Source organism: Canis lupus, chromosome 12, assembly GCF_003254725.2.
Source record: "Canis lupus dingo isolate Sandy chromosome 12, ASM325472v2, whole genome shotgun sequence".
Taxonomy (NCBI): Eukaryota; Metazoa; Chordata; class Mammalia; order Carnivora; family Canidae; genus Canis; species Canis lupus.
This window is the reverse complement of record NC_064254.1, coordinates 10576560-10593052: the sequence shown is the minus strand read 5'-3', so window position 1 is coordinate 10593052 and position 16493 is coordinate 10576560. Positions and strand designations below refer to the sequence as shown.

Genomic DNA, 16493 nt, shown 5'->3' with positions numbered 1-16493 from the left:
GCGTGCTCCCTTCATTGGCTCAGGAAGATGCTGGGGCGGGGCCGCCCCAGCCGTGGGGGTGGGCCTAGGGGCTAGCTCAGCAGGGGACGCGTAACTTTGCGGGGTGGGGTTCCCCCAAGAAAGTCTCCGTCTGAAGGCTTAGGATGCGCAGGCTTAAGAGGAGCACTCCAAGTTTGTGACCTGGCCGCCTCTCCCAGGGGTGCCCCTGACTGCGTTCAATCTAGGATGTTTACAGGGTGAGGAGATCCTCGCTCTCCCACCAAACCGATCACGCGCCCCTTCCCCTTCCCCGGGCTGCGCCACTAGCAAATGGCGCAGTGTCTCCTGGAGGTGTCGCTGTCCCCAGCCTGGAGGCTTCCGGGGGACTTCCAGGGACCGGGAAGGCGCTGGCCTAAGAAAAAGCCTTCGGGTTCCGAGTCCGAAGAGGAGGAGCAGGTGGGGCAGGGGGCGTCCTCCCTGGCGTCGAGCGGCTTCTCCAGCCGGCCCCGTTCCTGCCCTTGGGGTGCCTCCGTCCGGTCCCCAGCTCGATCTTCCTGCTCCGGGCTGGATGGAAGCGGCCCTCTCCGGGCCTCCGGGCCGAAGCGGGAGGCAGCGGCGGGAAGGGCTGCTCGGGAGACGGCCGCGGCGTCCTCCGCTCCGTCGAGGCCCGCCTCCCCTGTTGCTGGCCGGGCCAGAAACGCGGGTCTCAGAGCCGGGAGCCCCTCTCCCGGATCCGGGCGGGGAGGGCGCCAGAAGCCGGATCCAGCTGGGGCTCCGGCCTCTATCCCGCCCCGCCCCCGGGCCGTGCGCGCCGCCGCCGCCGCCGCCGCCGCCGCCGCGACGCCGCTCCCGGGCACCCCCCGCCCCCGCGCGTCCCCGCCGCCGCCCAGCAGAGGGCGGCCGCGTCCCCAGTCCGACAGTGAGTCCCGCGCCGCAGCCCCGACGGTGGCGCGGGGTGGGCTCGGGAGGCCCTGGAAGCGCTCCGGCCAGGGACGCGCGGTGAGAGCTGCGGGCCCCGAGGCTCGGGTCTGGGGGGTGCGGTGGGGGGACGGGACGGCGTGGGACCGGGGCGAGGGTCCCGGCCCGGGAGAATCCCCTCCTCGGCCCAGCCCAAGCCGCTGCCCCCTTCCCCCCGGATCTGCACCTTCTCCTCCCTTACCAGGGGACGCCCTCCCTTCCAGTGCCGGGGCCTGGCTGGAGCCGGCAGCCGAATAGCGACGCTCAAAGCAGCGGGGGCAGCAGGGGCCGCCCCCCGGCACGGCGTAGCGCCCCCCGCCCAAGGGCCCGGCGCAGTCCTGGCAGCAGAAGTGGTTCTCGTGCCAGCGCCGCCCCTCGGCCTCAGTGCAGCGCCGGGAGAAGATGAGCTGGGAGAGGGGGGAGAACGGCCCGTTCATTCATTCATTCACTCATTCATCCACCCAGAACCACGCCTTTTACCCAGTTAACGCTAAAGCACGTCTACCGACATCCCCTTTGATCTACTCAACCACTCGGGCGCAGGGAGGGTTGACTGGCCTAGCCGGGGTCCCGCTAGCAGGTGGCACCGCCTGAAGAAGCGCGACCCCGGTCGCCGGGACTCCCAACCCAGGGTTCCGCTCTGCCTCTTGGGCTCCCATTATGGCAGTTCCTCGCCTGATCAGGACAGCACTGGGCACCCGGCAAACCGAGATGAACGCCTGTCCCTGCTCCGGAGAAATCCTCTGAGTCCCAGAAAGTCTGGGGGCCTTTGCTTGCGGCAGGGGAGGGCACAAGGCGACGGGTCCCCATGCCCAGGATTCCAGTCAGAGCCACAGGGAACACAAAGGACCCAGGCTGGTTCGGAGTCCTCCACTCCGCGGTACCGGCAGAGGTGTCCCCTTACCTCTCGCCGCGGTGGACCCTGGGCAGCCCCCTCCCAGCAGCCCTCTTGGGGCTGTACCTGGTCACAGGCCGGGCAGCGGGGCCGGAGCAGCTCTGCGTGATGACGGCCGCAGTAGAGATGCCCGTCGTGGTAGAAGTAGATGAGGTCTATCAGGGCCTGGCCACAGGCCTGGCAGGCAAAGCAAGCCGGGTGCCAGCGGCGCCTCTCTCCTGCCCGGGCTGCGAACACTCCGTACTCCCCTGGCCTCAGCGGCTCCCTGCACTGCCGGGTCAGGCGCTGGGCTGGTCAGAGGCTTCCCTCCTGGCTCTTCCATCTTAACCCCAACCCAACGGTTCCCCCTGGCAGGCCCACCTCCACTGCAGGCTCCACGGAGAACCCCTAAAGGTGGCCTCTCTTTTTGGAATTTGCCAAACTGTCAATCCCCAACCCCTGTTTCCCCACCTGAGCCCCTGGAGCTAGGCCCTTCTACAGAAGTGAGAAGGCAAGGAGGAATGGGGGGGGGGGGGCGCACTACATACCTTCTCACAGGTGTGTTCCACCAGATTGGAAAGTACCAGGCAGGCCACCCCCTGTCCCAGGGCCTCCCGCCTCCGCTGGGCACAGAAGAGCCGCAGCTCGGCCAGCTCATCCTCTTCAAAGGCCAGGCAGTAGCGTTCCTGCAGAAACAGGCCTCCACTGAGACTGGGAGAGCCCCAACAGGCAAGGCTGGAGTTTGGAGGGAGAAGGCTTAGTTAGCTGCTGGGTCAAAGGAAGGTTGTAGAAGCTTCTGGAGGTGCAGAAGACAACGGCACAGAAGGGCACAGAGAGAGGGAAGAGAGCTGGAGTAAGCCTACCTCAGTCTCACCTGCCCCCGGGAATGGCCACCACTCAGGTCCTGACAGCCCACAGCACTAAGCCCTGTCACCACTTATCTAGATCCTTACCCCCAGGGAGCTGGAGCTCACTGTCACTTTCTGTTGTTTTTCCGATTTATTCCACGTTCCCTGGTCTTGCCCGCCTAGCTGAAGTGTAAGCCTTTTGTCTGGGCACACACTAGGGCCTCAATAAATACTTAACCATACTCTCTACATTTGTACATTCCACTATTGGTTTCCGAAGTTGTTCATGTCCATTTTCTCATTTGCTCTTCAACTAAGCATTGTGGGCAGAGCAGATGCTTTTGTACCCATTGTGAAGACTTGGAAACTCAGGCTGGGGAGGGGAATGAGTTCCCCAGTTAGCGGCACAGCTGGGTCCTAGTTCCCTATCCTCTGGAGTCTGGCCCCACAGTAAAAAGAGGGAGGCAGAGAGAGGGAGACCCACATCACTGTCCTGCGGAGGCAGCTGCTGCAGGAGGATCCGAAGCCCAGGCCAGATGGAGGCCCCGTCTGTGTCCAGGCAAGGGAGCCCCAAGCTCAGAACTTCGGGATCCTGAGGAGATGTGGCAGGAGAGGGGTGGTTAGTTTTGCCTTCCTCTTCTTTCCTCCCTCCTCCTCCCAATCTGGAATGATTACCATGTGCCCCCCTCCAAGATCAAGACAAGGACAGCTGATCCACTCCTGCATTTGTGGTCTGATTGAAGCAGGCTGGGGAGGCCCCACACCCCCAAATGGCATCCTTTCTTATGCTTGAAATCAATTAGTCTGGGGCCAAAGCCTGGAGTTGGCTTTGACAACACAGACTCCCCAAGAGAGGGAACGGGTATTCATGTGAATAAGTTTAAAGTCGAACCCCCATGTCCCCATCCCCCATCCCAAGGGGGCTGTAGGGACAGGGGTTCCTGCAAAGAGAAAAGGACCACAGGAGATCGGGCTCAAAGGCTACCTTCCAGGCGGGTGGTAGAAATGGGAGGAGGCCTGTAGGATGGAAGGCAGGTTGGCCTCAGAGGGAAGGGAAGGGCTCCTACTACCTGCGCAGAAGTCTCCTCAGGGTGCTTGTCTGGCAGGTGGCCTGGGTCACTGTCTGAGTTGGCTGGTGGACCTGGCTCTGGAGGGGTGAGGCTCTCCCCTTGATGGGGCCAGTCAGAGCTCGGCACTGACATTGGTGACAAAGTCTGTCCAGAAAACAAGAACTCCCATTTGTCAGTCCCTCATGTACGATGTGCCAGGCAGGGCTAAGTGCTTTGCAGGCATGGTCTCCTTCTGTCCTCCCAATGACCAGATGAGGTGGGTGGTTCTCCTGTCCCCATTTTATAGATGACTACACTGAGGCTCACAGAGCATAAATGCCCAAAGTCACTCAGCTACTAAGTGGCTGAGCCAGATCTTGAGGCCAGGCCTTTCAGAAACTCCCAAGAGTTCTGAAGCTCAAATTCTGGGTCGTCCCAAGATTGGGAAGGAGGAAAGAGGAGGCCCACAATGGAAGGAGAGGCCATTCTGCCTTTCTAATGAGCCTTTGGGAGACTGGCCCCTTCCCCACCTCCCCAGTGTCAACTCCCACCATTCATCATTGTGCACTGAACACTCCACTGAACCTGCATCCTCATGCTCCCAACACAAGGGCCACTTTGCCAGCTGCAAGCTCAAGACAGTTCCTCATCTTGTCTATAAGCTCAAGGACAGGAAAATCCCGTGTGCTTTTGGCTTCTACCTATAGCAGCAATTTCCCATTTTATTGAATAATTCTAAACACATCTCTTTGGCCCTCCTTGGGGCCAGCCTTAGCAGGACCACAGGATCTTGGGGGTGAGGGTGACCACTGAAGTAGAAAACAGATGGGCCCTGCCCTTAAGGAGCTCATACTCCAAAAAAAAAAAAAAAAAAAAAAAAGGAGCTCATACTCCTGTGGATAAGAGAGAGATGAGACTAGACTGAATAGGGCCAGAGCTCTAGGCAGGTATATATGGCACTCTAGGAGAAAAATAACCAGAGCAAACTTTTCTGTAATGTTTACTCTGTGCAAGGGACCAAAATAGCACTTTACATAATAGAATGCATCCTTAAAACAATCCTATCAGGTAGTTTCTGTTATCCCAGTTGAGAGCTGAAACAAACTGAGGTTAACTTGCCTAAGGTCACACTAAAAAACTGGGGGATGTCCTAGGAAGAAGTTGCCTTTGAGGTCTAGGATGGATTTTGACAGCAGCTAGGGCACAGGAGGTCCTCACCAGATCCCAGGCCTCTATAAAACTCAGCTGTGGAGTTGAGAACAAGGTTTGGACTCTTAACAGTTATATTGGTTCCCAGCCCTCCCACCCCCTTCAGACGTCCTGTGCCACCCATCCCTGCTTCCACACCCATCTGCTTCCTTCCTGTTCTGTCATGTTTCCTGTGGAAAGCAGCCAGGATGGGCTGTTCACATTCAGGGCCAGGAGTAGCCACTTCCCCTGACAGCACTGCCCCTGCTCCATCCAGGCGGCAAGAGGCACTTGGGAGAGGGTTCGGAGCCACCTGGGACCTCAGGGTGGATTTGCACCCTCTTCCAGGTTCTAGTTTGTCTGCAATTGCCCCGCACAGAAACAATGCTCAGAAGTCAGCTCTCACCCCTCACCCTTCCATCCTCCCATCTCCACTCAGCCCTGGACCCGGTCTTACTAACAAGCTGGATTTCTTCAAGAATCCCCCTCCTTCTCAGGGCTGAACCCTGTCTCCCGCCCCCGCGCAGGTGCAACCCGGTTCAAGAGTTCACTCTTCCCAATCCGCCCCTGCCCTGGAGGGCAGAGCCTGCACAGCCCTAGGGACCAGGGAGGTAAAAGGATGGGAAGGTTTTCCGCGGACAGCGAGAGAGAGAAGTACCCGGCCCTGCCAAGTGTCCCCTCGACAGATTCCTAGGGCTTGTTCTTGGACGTCCCCGGGAGTCGGGAACCCCGGGGTTCCCAGTCTGGGTGCTGGGAGCTTAGGGGAGGGCACGGGACTCCGCCGGGGTCTCACCCTCGCTGCGCGCCGGCGTCCGGGCAGCTCTGGACGGACCCCGCCGGCCGGCCCCCCGCCCAGTCCCCACCCTGAGGCCTCAGCGCCCGCCCCCGCCCGCCCCGGGAGCGCCGCCCGCCCTCTCCCTCGCCTCCCGCGGCCCCCGCCCGCCCCTCCCGGACTGGAAGAGCGGGCAGCTGGCGCGGGGCCTGGAGTTGCAGCCGGAAGGACAGGATCTGGGGGACCGCAGGGTGGAGAGTGCAGGCTCCACTGCCCCTCCCCACTCCCAGGGGCTCGCGAAGGCACTGCGCCCCCGCGGGCACGGGGCGGACACCTGGGAGCCGCCGTCGGGCCGGGTCTTCAGTCATTGGCGGAACCGTGCGCCTCTCCGAGCCGGCAGGTCCCCTCAGACCCTCCTCCGGCCCCGCCCCTCTCCTCACCCCTCTCAGTTGCCTCCCCCGGTCCCCAGCCCTCTTTAGGGATTCTTCATCTTGCCTTTCTCCCTGCAGGCAGGCCGTTCAGGCCCTTCCCCTATCTTTTTTGTCTCTTCCCCCGACCCCGGTCCCTCTTCTGATCCGGGGAGTGGAAACCTCCGGTCCCATCTCTGGGTCCCTTCTCGGCCCCGCCCCCGCCCCGCCCCGCCCCTCTCCGTGGGGCTAGCTCCGCGGCTGGCCCGGAGCGCCCTCTGGCGTCTGCGCATGCTCCCCGCTCCCGACTGCAAAGTCCTCCAAGGGGACCTTCTAGGCTGCGCGCTGGTCGCCCCCGATCGGGTCCGCCCGCCCGCAGCGTCTCGTTGGTGCTGCCGGTGACCTCCGACCCCGCGGCCGCGGGGCGGGGCGGGGCGGGGAGGCCTTAGCTCCGGGCGGGCGGCGGCTGCTGCAGCGGGACCCGGGAGCGGGGCCCGGCGCCGCCCGGGCCGCGGGGCGATGTGAGTCGGGGCGCGGCGGGGCGGGGACGAGGCGGTTCCACCGAGGCCGCACCGCGCCGCGCCACAGCCTCCGCTCCCTCCCGAGGAAGCCCTGGGCGGGCGGGCGGTGGAGTCCCGGGGCTGGGGGCGGGGATCTGGGACGGCGCGCGGCCCCGACCTCCCCCATCGCTTCCCGGTGTCTGTAGAAATTCCCTGACAACCCCGCCACCCGAATCTGTCGCTCATTCCCCAGAACCACCCCACCCCCAACCCCGGACACACCTCGGCTTGTCCTGGAGCCCTTGGAACCCCCTCACTCCTGCGAATTCTCCTGTTCACGCCCGCAGAGCCACCACTCTCCGGAATGCCCCCCAGATGCTTCCAGAGCGCTGCGGTTCCTGATCCTGCATACGCCCCGTTCTCCTTGCACCACGCTTTAATGCAGAAAACTTACCCATGTTTCCGCAAGCCCTCCTATATTTTGAGTCCCCATAACCCACCCTGACACTCCCACCTCCGATCCACACCTCTGGGGGACCAGAGCCCCTACCTGTCCCAGCCACTGTAACCACCACCCCCCCCACCCCACCCCCGTCACTGAAGTGTCATGATACGTTCTGATATCCTAAAGACAAACGAAGGGGACAGAAAAAGGTGCAACACCCTCCCCCATCTTGCACCCTATAGTTCTTGGTTTCACCCCCAGACTCCCTGTTGGTGGCTCCAGCCTCAGTATTTTCCCGGCTGCCTGTCTTCAGGCTGTGCACACCTCCCTCAGCCTTTTTCCTTCTTGCAGAGCATAAGCCAGACCAGAGGGATGGGGGTCCCTTTACCGGGAAAGCTGTAGGAGGAAGCAGAGCACAAGGGTCCCCTGGGAAAGGATATTGCTTTTGGAAAGCAGGAGGGTGGGATTTCAAGGATCTCCAAGGCCCTGGCTTGTCAACATGTCCACCTGGGGCTGAATCCCCTGGATCCCTGAAATTTTGATTTATTGTTAGCGTTTATGTTAAAATTTTAGGCGTTACAAAGCTTGGAGAACAGAATATCTATCAAGTTTCCAAATGTCAGATGGAGGGAGCGTAGCTTGTCCTGGAAGGGGCAAATACCCGTTTTCGTGACCATTTTACTACGGACTTAACCGCTTTCAGGTTAATTAAGCCAGAACCTCGCCATTTACAGAGGTTTCCCTTGAAAACTAAGGCCTTGAGGTGGGAGGTAGGGGATTGTCTTGCCAGAGTCTCCCAGATGCTTAGTGCCAGCTTAGATCATTCGTTTCCTGAATCTTAAGCCAGCATTCTTTCCAGTACATCACAGTGTCCTTTTCAGAAAGCTCTCTGTAGAGTTAAAGTTTTCTGCAAAGGTAAGGTGGTGGTTTTGGTGTTGGTTGTAACAGGATTCAGATGGGTTCTAGGGGCAACTGAAAAGGCTGTCTCCGACTTCAGATTCCTTGCAACTAGGGTAGTGGCTCCCTTTCAGGGCCTGGGGGGCTTGGATTTGTGGCCCTTTGGCCTTGAACTCACTCTCTTCATTGTGTGTCCTGTCAGGACCTGGAACAGATATCCAGGTGGGATGGATTGACAGCAAGTGAATTCATTAACAATTGGGGGCGAGCATGGAAGGTTTCCGCTAACTTGTGGTCTTTGTTTCCTGTGCCAGGTGAGCCCCAGGTGTGTCCCAGAGGGATCCAGGTGACTTCTCTGCAGACTACTTGCCATGATGCCCCACCAAGAACAGGGGGAATAAAGTGGGGGTCCTTCCCCATGCCCCTCCCATGGTCAGCTCCCCGATGGCCTGGGTGAGGTGAGAGCTGTGTAAAGGAGCCACTCTTCTGGAGTTTTCCAAGTCGGGAGGAATGGGGGATATCAGTCAGGATTGTTCAGGGCTTTACACATTCAGTGGGAGTTCCTGAAGGATATCTGATCTTACAGATTCATTTTTTCAAAGATATATTTATTTAAAGATATATTTATTTAGTGAGGGAGAGGGAGAGGGAGAGAGAATCTCAAGCAGACTGCTGAGTGCAGAGCCTGATGTGGGGCTCAATCTCATGACCCTGAGATCACGACCTGAATTGAAATCAAGAGTTGGAGGCTTAACTGACTGAGCTCCCCAGGTATCCCTTATAAATTGATTTCTTGCATCAAGTTGCAACCCTTCTGGTTGCGACTGTTCTGTGCATTTGTTTGCTCCCTAAGGTCACTCCAGTTTGGCGGTCTCCTCTCCATTCTAGACAAAGGCCCAACTGTTGTGACATGTAATCCAAGTGCTATAATCCTGGAGGGAAAAGCCAGATACTAAGGCCTCTGGTCTCCTTTTTAGACAAAGAGGAGCAAACCCAGAGTTTTTTTTTTTTTTTAAAGGAAGAAATGCATAATCAAGGTTATAAAAAATGTGCTGTTTTGAATTTAGTCTTCTTACTGTATCTTGACTGTGATGTGATGCCTCACAGAAGAGAACATCAAAAAGATAAATTTGAAGTCCATTTTGGGATGGTGGTGAGGGAAGAAAAAAGAATTTGAGTGATGTGGGAAGGGTAAGGTAGAAAAGAGGGGAAAAAAAAAGAAAAAGAGGAAGGTCCAGACCAAAGTGTCGGGGACTCCCAAGTTACAGTTTCTCTGCTGAATCCACATGAAGGCTCTGGATTGGCATCCAGCTCCCTCTGAAGAAAATCACTTTTCTGGTTCCCTGCCTTTTATATTATTTAATTTAATTTAATTTAATTTTATTTAATTTTATTTTATTTTATATTTTATTTTGTTTTATTTTATTATTTATTTTATTTTATTATTCTATTCTATTCTATTCTATTTCTATTCTATTCTATTCATCTTTTCAAAAAAGAGAGGGAGAGAGCATGCAAGCAAGGGGATGAGCAGAGATAGAGACACAAGCAGACTCATGCTGAGCATGGGGCCTGACCTGGGGCTTGATCCCACAACCTCGAGATCATGACTTGAACCAAAATCAGGCATCAGACGACTGACCAATCTCACCACCTAGGCACCCCTCCCTCTTTGTCCATGCTTTTCCTGCTTTACAGGCTTCCCATTGCTTGCATTATCTCATACAGAATGCTCCTCACTTCTCAGGGTCCAGATCAGATGTTACCTCTGAGAAGTTCTCTTCCTTTGCTCTGTCAGCATTAATCTTTAACACATCCTAACTTGAATTAATGTTTATCTGACACATGTCTGGCCCTGGATTGAGAATATGAGTGTCTTAGAGGAGGGACAGAGTCTTCCTATGTCCAAGCGGAGGTGATCTTAACGAGGTGGTTCTGTCAGAGTCCCTAAAGTGGGGCTTTCCAGAGCTGACCTAGATTACCTTGTCCATTGCATTTTCCCCTAGGGTGGCCTGGCTGTTCTGACACCATGGGGAGCTGCTGCAGCTGCCTGAACAGAGACAGCGTCCCAGACAACCACCCAACCAAGTTCAAGGTACTCGCAACCTCCTCCTCTCCTGGGCTCCCTGGATGGCTCCTGGGCCAACCTGTCAAGTTGCCGTTGCCTCCCTAGAGAAGGTGAAGTGACAGGCCAAGGTGGTGGCTCCTTAAGACTTGAGGCCCAGACCGCTGCCCATTGCGTGGCTCTCCTATACCATGAATGTCCTACCGAGAATGAAGAAATACTGGGATTCAAACATCGTGCCTTTGGAACATCCACTCCTACCAGTATCTCTTCATAGCTTTACATATATATTTTTTTGGAGGAAAAAACAAGTCTGTGTTTGTGAGTTAGTATACATACATAGATATGCATTATGCATGGTAAGCCCTATATTAGCGTTTGCTGGTGGCTTTGGGAAGCTAAGGCCAGGCCCAGTGGCCCCGGGCATCCCTGGCCCCTGCCACCTCACTTCCCTGTAGGGGAGTCCCCTCCTCACACCCAGCTTTTGAGGCACAGGTTCTCCTGCTTGCCAGAAGAGGGAGCCCTCGGCAAGGTCCTAGAGTTAGGGAAGTGGTGGAGGAGGTCTGTGTTCTGTTCTCAGGGGCCTTAAAATTTTAGCTTGAAACGTCATGCATTGGCATCTGGTCCTTGGGCAGGGGTCATGGACCGTCAAGGTCCTCTAACCTTGGTCATCAAACCATCTGACCTAGGAGGTCAACTGACCACCCCCCCCTCACTGCCCAAGTGCCAAAGCCGAGGCCTAGCGAAGGGCAGTGGTCAGTGGCACTGCTGGATCCGCTTGGTCTCCTGGTGATCATGTGGCATTCCAGAGAGCCCCTTGGCTCCCCAGCCCTAGCGCTGCATTGGCCTGCCTCCCAGTGGCTCAGGGACCGCTATGCATACTCATTGAACTCCCCCCTGACCCTTCTGTTCTCTGCCCCCCTAGGTGACAAATGTGGATGACGAGGGGGTGGAGCTGGGCTCCGGAGTCATGGAGCTGACACAGAGTGAGCTGGTCCTGCACCTGCATCGGCATGAGGCTGTCCGCTGGCCCTACCTCTGCCTGCGGCGCTATGGCTACGACTCCAACCTCTTCTCCTTTGAGAGTGGCCGCCGGTGTCAGACGGGCCAGGGTGAGTATGGCTCCTGCTGCACACCAGGAGAGGGGTTTGTGCCCCAGGGCAAGTACTGGGGCAGGAAGTCAGAGCTCAGGGGGCCGTGGGGAAGCCTGCTGACCTGGTGGATATTACCCAGAGAAGGGAAGGGTGATGGCCAAGAGCACATAGCGTGTTCAAAAGAAACTAAGTGGACTCCCAGGCCAGTGCTCTTTCAGCTCAGTCATTGGGATTCCAGTCTGGGTCCTTTTGTGGGGGCATTTATTGCATAGCCCGTGGGAGACAGCCAGTGCTCCCTGGCCAGAACCTGTCTGGGTAAGCAAGTGATTTCTCCTTCCTCTGTACCCTAGTTTGAGGGTATATAGAAACAAATTTTCTTCTGAGCCCCCAGGTCATAGACCCTGGAGCCCGTGAATAACGAAGGGTCAGGCTGGAGGCTCTAGTTACCTTGGGGTTGCGTGGCTTGGGAATGCTAGGCTTGGCAAGGTCAGACTCGGGTCTCTGATGTACTGAGTAACCACCCGGAGGTTAATATTTGTCTCCTGTCGCCTGGAGTGTGATGTTTTCTCCCTTCCTCCCCTTTCTCTCTGCAGTCAAGGGTCAGAGAACGGTGATCCTTCAATGAAGTCAAGGTTAGAGCCTGTCATGGCTCTTTGAAGGAGTAGCATCGTCTGGGCTTATCTCTTAGGACCCAGACCCAAGCTCTGGGTTTCTGGAAAGAACCCAGGCCAGGCTTGCATTAGATGCGGTTAGGGAGGGGACTGGGGAGGTGGGATGAACAGGCTCCCCTGATGAGGCCACTGTCCACAGCAGTGAGTCTCTGATGTTCTGGGAGCCTTCCCCTCCATGCATCTTCCTCTTTGGGCTTCCGAAGCAGAGGTGCTTACGTTGGCTGAACAGAAAGAAGACAGGAAGGGACTTCTTGTCATGTGTTTCATCTGCACTTGGGATTCCAGAGGGGCTGCCCTAGGCCCCCACACCGAGTTCTCCTCAAACTCCAGGCTTTCCCAGGCTTTTCTGGCTCCTAGTATATCTTGCCAGCAAAGTCCTTTTCCATCACTTCCTCTCTATCCTTGCTGTCTCATTCCCGCAAATCTCATTTTTCATATGTCAGCCGGGTTTTATTGATCTCTGTTCTGGATATATGCATGCGCATAGACCCCAAGTAGCCTCCCCTGAGCCTTGGGCCCTGCTGTTGCCAGGATGGGGTGTGCAGAAGCCCAACACGCCAGGGGTACCTTTGGATCCCTTGAATCACCCTCAGCCAAGTCCTGCTGTCCCTGGGACTCTGAGGTGCTGCATTGGGGTCTGAAGGGCCATAGGGCAGCCAATGAAGAGCTAATGATTGCCTGGCCACGTGTGTCTTGTAGTGAGTCTGCCATTCTTTCTTTCTTTCTGCACCGGAGTTTAAGTTCCATGAAGTCAGGGGCCTGTACAGAGTAGACATTCCCTCTCTGGCTGGGTACTGGACTAAGTACAGTGAACGAACAATGAACAGGGAGAGACTCTCCTGCCTCAAAGAGCTTGGACATGGTTGTGCATCAAGCCAAGAGTTGGTGCCCTGGGTAGAGCCTCTTTTTCTGAGGAGCAAAGGGTGGTACGTGGAGGAGGATGGGGGCAGCATGTGAAGTGGTCACTCATTTAACACAGTAATGCCCCCACCTTGCCAGCAGAGGAGACCCCCAGTGGGTACCTGAAACCACAGATAATACCAAACCCATATATATTCTGTATTTTCCTATACATGTGTGCCCGTGACACAGTTTAATAGGTTTAATATGCAAACGAGGCCCAGTAAGAGATTAACAACAATAACTAATAATAACAACGTAAAACAATTGTAACAATGTCCTGTAATAAAAGTTACATGAACGTGGTCTGTTCTCTCTCAACGTATCTTACGGTACTACACCACCCTTGTGATGACATGAGAGGATAACATGCCCACGTGATGAGAGGAAGTGAGGGGAATGATGTAGGCAGTGTGTGGTAGTGGTAGGCTCCTACTGATGTTCTGACATCAAAAGGAGGCTCATCTGCTTCTGGACCCCAGGTGCCTGGGGGTAACTGAACCCACAGAAAGCAAGACTGGATGAGGGGCAATACTATCCTTTTCTGCTCAGATGTTGACTTCTCCCCTTACCTGTGTACCCCTCACCTGTGCACATGACTGAGCTGTGAGGAATACAGGTGAGGTAATAGATCTCTAGATGGTGGTAATGGATGAGGGGAGGGACAGGTGGGCCCAGTTCCTTCCTGAGCTCTCAGATCTTTGTGTTCGGGATGAGGGGCCCTTCCGCCCCCTCCAGGCCTGGGACAAGTTCAGAGGCATTCCCTGAGTGTTGTGCGTCTCTTCAACCTCCTTGGTCCTTGCCTGTTGGTACATGGTCAGAGGAGCCTCATTTTTTTCCTTTCTTCCTTCAGGGATATTCGCCTTCAAGTGCTCCCGGGCCGAGGAAATTTTCAACCTGCTTCAGGATCTGATGCAGTGCAACAGCATCAATGTGATGGAAGAGCCGGTCATCATCACACGCAACAGCCACCCGGCCGAGCTCGGCCTCCCTCGGGCCCCCCAGCCTCCCAATGGTGAGGAGACCCCATCCTCAGCCTCCATGATTGTATACACAGGCCCAGTCCCTGCCAATGCGAGGCCTGGAGGCACAAGTCAGGCAGGCAGGCAGGCGGGGACGGCTGGGCCACCCAGCCAGGACAGTTGCCCGACATCCGATGACTCTTGGGGACAAGTAAGTCCTTTTCTGGGCCAATCAGGCGACTCAAGCTGCGGCTGGGGCGTTCTGGGCCTTGTAATGACGGATGGTCCGGGAGCAGACAGGAAGACACTGGGTTTCCATAGCAACAGCAGTCTGGAGCTAGTTTGCTTTCTTCTTTCTGTCTACTGGGTCATACCCATCTACCTTTCCTGATTTGGTGTGGGCATCTTTGCCCATGCCTGTTTTCTGGAGAGGTTCCCACACCTTCCTCTGGTTTATTCAGTGGGTCCACACTGAGCCCCTCCTCGGTGTTCTGCTCTTCGTGGGCTGGCCTGCGGCAGGGGGTGAGGGGGGGTAGAAGATAGAAGAATGCAGCCTCTGATGTTGGGGAGTTTCCCCAGAGCTCACTGGCAGAGCTAGAATGACTTGAAGGGACAGTTCAATGACGACAAGGTGACCCTCAGTGTTTCAGCTGAGGTTGGACTGGGGGACGTGGGGCTCACCATGAGCTTTGAGGGAGGGGGTGGGATTAGAGAACAGAGAGGTGGAAGATGATGGGGGGCTGCCGGTTAAATGGGGCCCACCGTCCTGGGGGCCCTGGGAATGTTTCCCCTCAGGTTGGAGGACTCCCAGGAAGCCACATGCTCAGCTGCAGGTGGTTGTCAGGCGGTGTAAGGACCCCCACTGCCCACATGGGCTTGTCTCCTATGTGTCCAGCTCTAGGCTACACTGTCTCCAGCTTCTCCAATGGCTTCCTTGGCTGCCCAGGAGAGGGCCCGAGATTCTCAGCACCCCGGCGCCCTTCGACAAGCAGCCTGCGACACCCCTCGCTTGGGGAAGAGTCCACTCATGCCCTCATTGCTCCTGATGAGCAGGTGAGCAAGCAGCTGCCCTGCTCCTCCCCATTGGCCTGGGTGGAGATGGGCCATCAGGAAACAGGGCGCCTCCTAGGGATCATGGGCAGGGAAGAGAATTGATAGGGTCCCTTACTGTCCAGAAAAGGGATGCAGCTTCCCTGGGAAGTTTGGAGGATGTGGAAGAGGTGGAAACTCCAGCTCTTTTCCCCATATTTCTCTTACCCTGTCCCTTCTGCTCTCTCCTTCCTCCCTGCCCTTGGGCTCTCCTGCTTCACCTGGACTCCTTCCCCCAGTCCCACACCTATGTCAACACGCCAGCCAGTGAGGATGACCACCACAGGAGCCGGCATTGCCTGCAGCCCCTGCCCGAGGGCCAGGTGCCCTTTCCCCCACAGGTCCGGGCCCCCGACCCCCGTGACCCCCAGGTGTTCTTGCAGCCGGGCCAGGTGAAGTTCGTGTTGGGCCCAACCCCGGCTCGGCGGCACATGATGAAGTGCCAGGGCCTCTGCCCCAGCCTGCATGATACCCCCCCCCACCACAACAACAACAACGAGGGCCCTTCTGAGTGCCCGGCCCAGCCCAAGTGCACCTATGAGAACGTCAGTGCGGGGCTGCGGCCAGGGGCGGGCTGGAGACTGAGCACGGAGGAGCCAGGCTGGAATGGCCTTGCCCACCGCCGGGCAGCCCTGCTACACTACGAAAACCTGCCCTCCCTGCCCCCTGTGTGGGAGAGCCACACCCAGCGGCTGGGGGAGGAGGCTGGGGATGACGGAGACTCGAGGGATGGGCTCACTCCGTCCTCCAACGGCTTCCCTGATGGTGAGGAGGACGAGACCCCGCTCCAGAAGCCCACCAGCGCCCGGGCTGCCCTCCGTAGCCATGGCAGTTTCCCTGTGCCACTGAGCCGCCGCCGAGGCTCCCCGAGAGTCTTCAACTTTGATTTCCGCCGGCCGGGCCCTGAGCCCCCCAGGCAGCTCAACTACATCCAGGTGGAGCTGAAGGGCTGGGGTGGAGACCGCCCCAAGGGGCCCCAGAACCCCTCGGCCCCCCGTGCCCCCGCGCCCACCACCCACCCCACCCGCAGCTCAGACTCCTACGCCGTGATTGACCTCAAAAAGACCGTGGCCATGTCCAACCTGCAGAGGGCGCTGCCCCGAGACGATGGCACTGCCAGGAAAACCCGGCACAACAGCACCGACTTGCCTCTGTAGGGACGTCCTTCCTCCCGCTCCGCCTCACGCTCCTGTCCCCCGAACCCACACCCCGGGTTCCAGGCTGCTTTGCAGAAGGGCACTGAGGTGGAACCAGATGCTTCCCTCTGCTGGCTGGTTCCCCCAAGACACCAGCCACTAAGTCTCCTGGTCTCCAAGTTGGGGAGAGAGGAAGGGTGACCAGGCGAGGAGGGAGCCATGATGTAAACTGTGAAGGGTTCCTCCGATGCATCTAGCACCCTCCCGTTACGTCCATTTGTCTTATCTGTCGTCTGTGTGTTTTCTTTGGTTGAAATTTTGAAACATTTTGTACCTGTTGATTTTATTTATCAGTTTATTTTTCTATTTATTGTTTTAAATGTAATTTAACATATTTATTATTAATATGATTATTTTTAAATTCTGGCTGGGCGAATGATGTCAGATTCTTACTGAGTCTTTTCTGGCATGGTTCTGGCTGGGAGTAGGGGAGGCCTCGTAGACAGAGGGGCTTCATTCTGGGAAATTTGGGGTGGTTGTGGCTTTTGTGACAGGTCTGCGACCATTTCTTTTTCTCCTCCAAGAAGCCCTGTCCCAGAACTTGAAGTTGCCAGGGATGGATGTGCTACCAAAGGAAAGCGACAGGATAGCTGAGTCCTG

General features: G+C 56.9%; 2 protein-coding genes across 12 annotated transcripts; one reads left to right on the top strand and one right to left on the bottom strand.

Moving 5' to 3' along the window:
- Window positions 1-88: 88 nt before the first annotated feature.
- On the bottom strand, window positions 89-7025 carry PRICKLE4 (prickle planar cell polarity protein 4). Of its 9 annotated transcripts, XM_025418756.3 has the most exons (8): window positions 5055-5547; window positions 4827-4952; window positions 3729-3872; window positions 3143-3250; window positions 2359-2496; window positions 1898-2101; window positions 1139-1343; window positions 89-661 (listed from the first exon to the last, which is right to left on the bottom strand). In XM_025418756.3, the coding sequence occupies exons 3-8, from the start codon at window positions 3858-3860 to the stop codon at window positions 303-305; spliced, it is 1146 nt and encodes a 381-aa protein (XP_025274541.1). In that variant the 5' UTR covers window positions 3861-3872; window positions 4827-4952; window positions 5055-5547; the 3' UTR covers window positions 89-302. The 9 variants fall into 9 exon arrangements, with proteins under 9 accessions (XP_025274541.1, XP_025274544.1, XP_025274540.1 ...); XM_025418759.3 differs by lacking the exons at window positions 4827-4952; window positions 5055-5547 and adding an exon at window positions 6857-7025; XM_025418755.3 differs by lacking the exons at window positions 4827-4952; window positions 5055-5547 and adding an exon at window positions 6163-6298.
- On the top strand, window positions 905-16259 carry FRS3 (fibroblast growth factor receptor substrate 3). 3 transcript variants are annotated; one of them, XM_025418751.3, is made up of 7 exons: window positions 905-978; window positions 8231-8374; window positions 9923-10011; window positions 10907-11093; window positions 13500-13661; window positions 14504-14661; window positions 14937-16259. In XM_025418751.3, the coding sequence occupies exons 3-7, from the start codon at window positions 9946-9948 to the stop codon at window positions 15852-15854; spliced, it is 1491 nt and encodes a 496-aa protein (XP_025274536.3). In that variant the 5' UTR covers window positions 905-978; window positions 8231-8374; window positions 9923-9945; the 3' UTR covers window positions 15855-16259. The 3 variants fall into 3 exon arrangements, with proteins under 3 accessions (XP_025274536.3, XP_025274534.3, XP_025274535.3); XM_025418749.3 differs by lacking the exon at window positions 905-978 and adding an exon at window positions 6473-6595; XM_025418750.3 differs by lacking the exon at window positions 905-978 and adding an exon at window positions 7744-7934.
- Window positions 16260-16493: the final 234 nt, after the last annotated feature.

Bases quoted from the DNA above. Each gene is read 5' to 3' on its own strand.
- PRICKLE4 (XM_025418759.3), bottom strand. From the start codon at position 3,860: ATGTCAGTGCCGAGCTCTGACTGGCCCCATCAAGGGGAGAGCCTCACC. The intron at 3,251-3,728 runs GTAGTAGGAGCC...ACATCTCCTCAG, and splicing joins CTGAGGAGACTTCTGCGCAG to GATCCCGAAGTTCTGAGCTT. The intron at 2,102-2,358 runs GTATGTAGTGCG...CTGACCCGGCAG, and splicing joins TGGAACACACCTGTGAGAAG to TGCAGGGAGCCGCTGAGGCC.
- FRS3 (XM_025418751.3), top strand. From the start codon at position 9,946: ATGGGGAGCTGCTGCAGCTGCCTGAACAGAGACAGCGTCCCAGACAAC. The intron at 11,094-13,499 runs GTGAGTATGGCT...TTCTTCCTTCAG, and splicing joins CCGGTGTCAGACGGGCCAGG to GGATATTCGCCTTCAAGTGC. The intron at 14,662-14,936 runs GTGAGCAAGCAG...TCCTTCCCCCAG, and splicing joins TCATTGCTCCTGATGAGCAG to TCCCACACCTATGTCAACAC.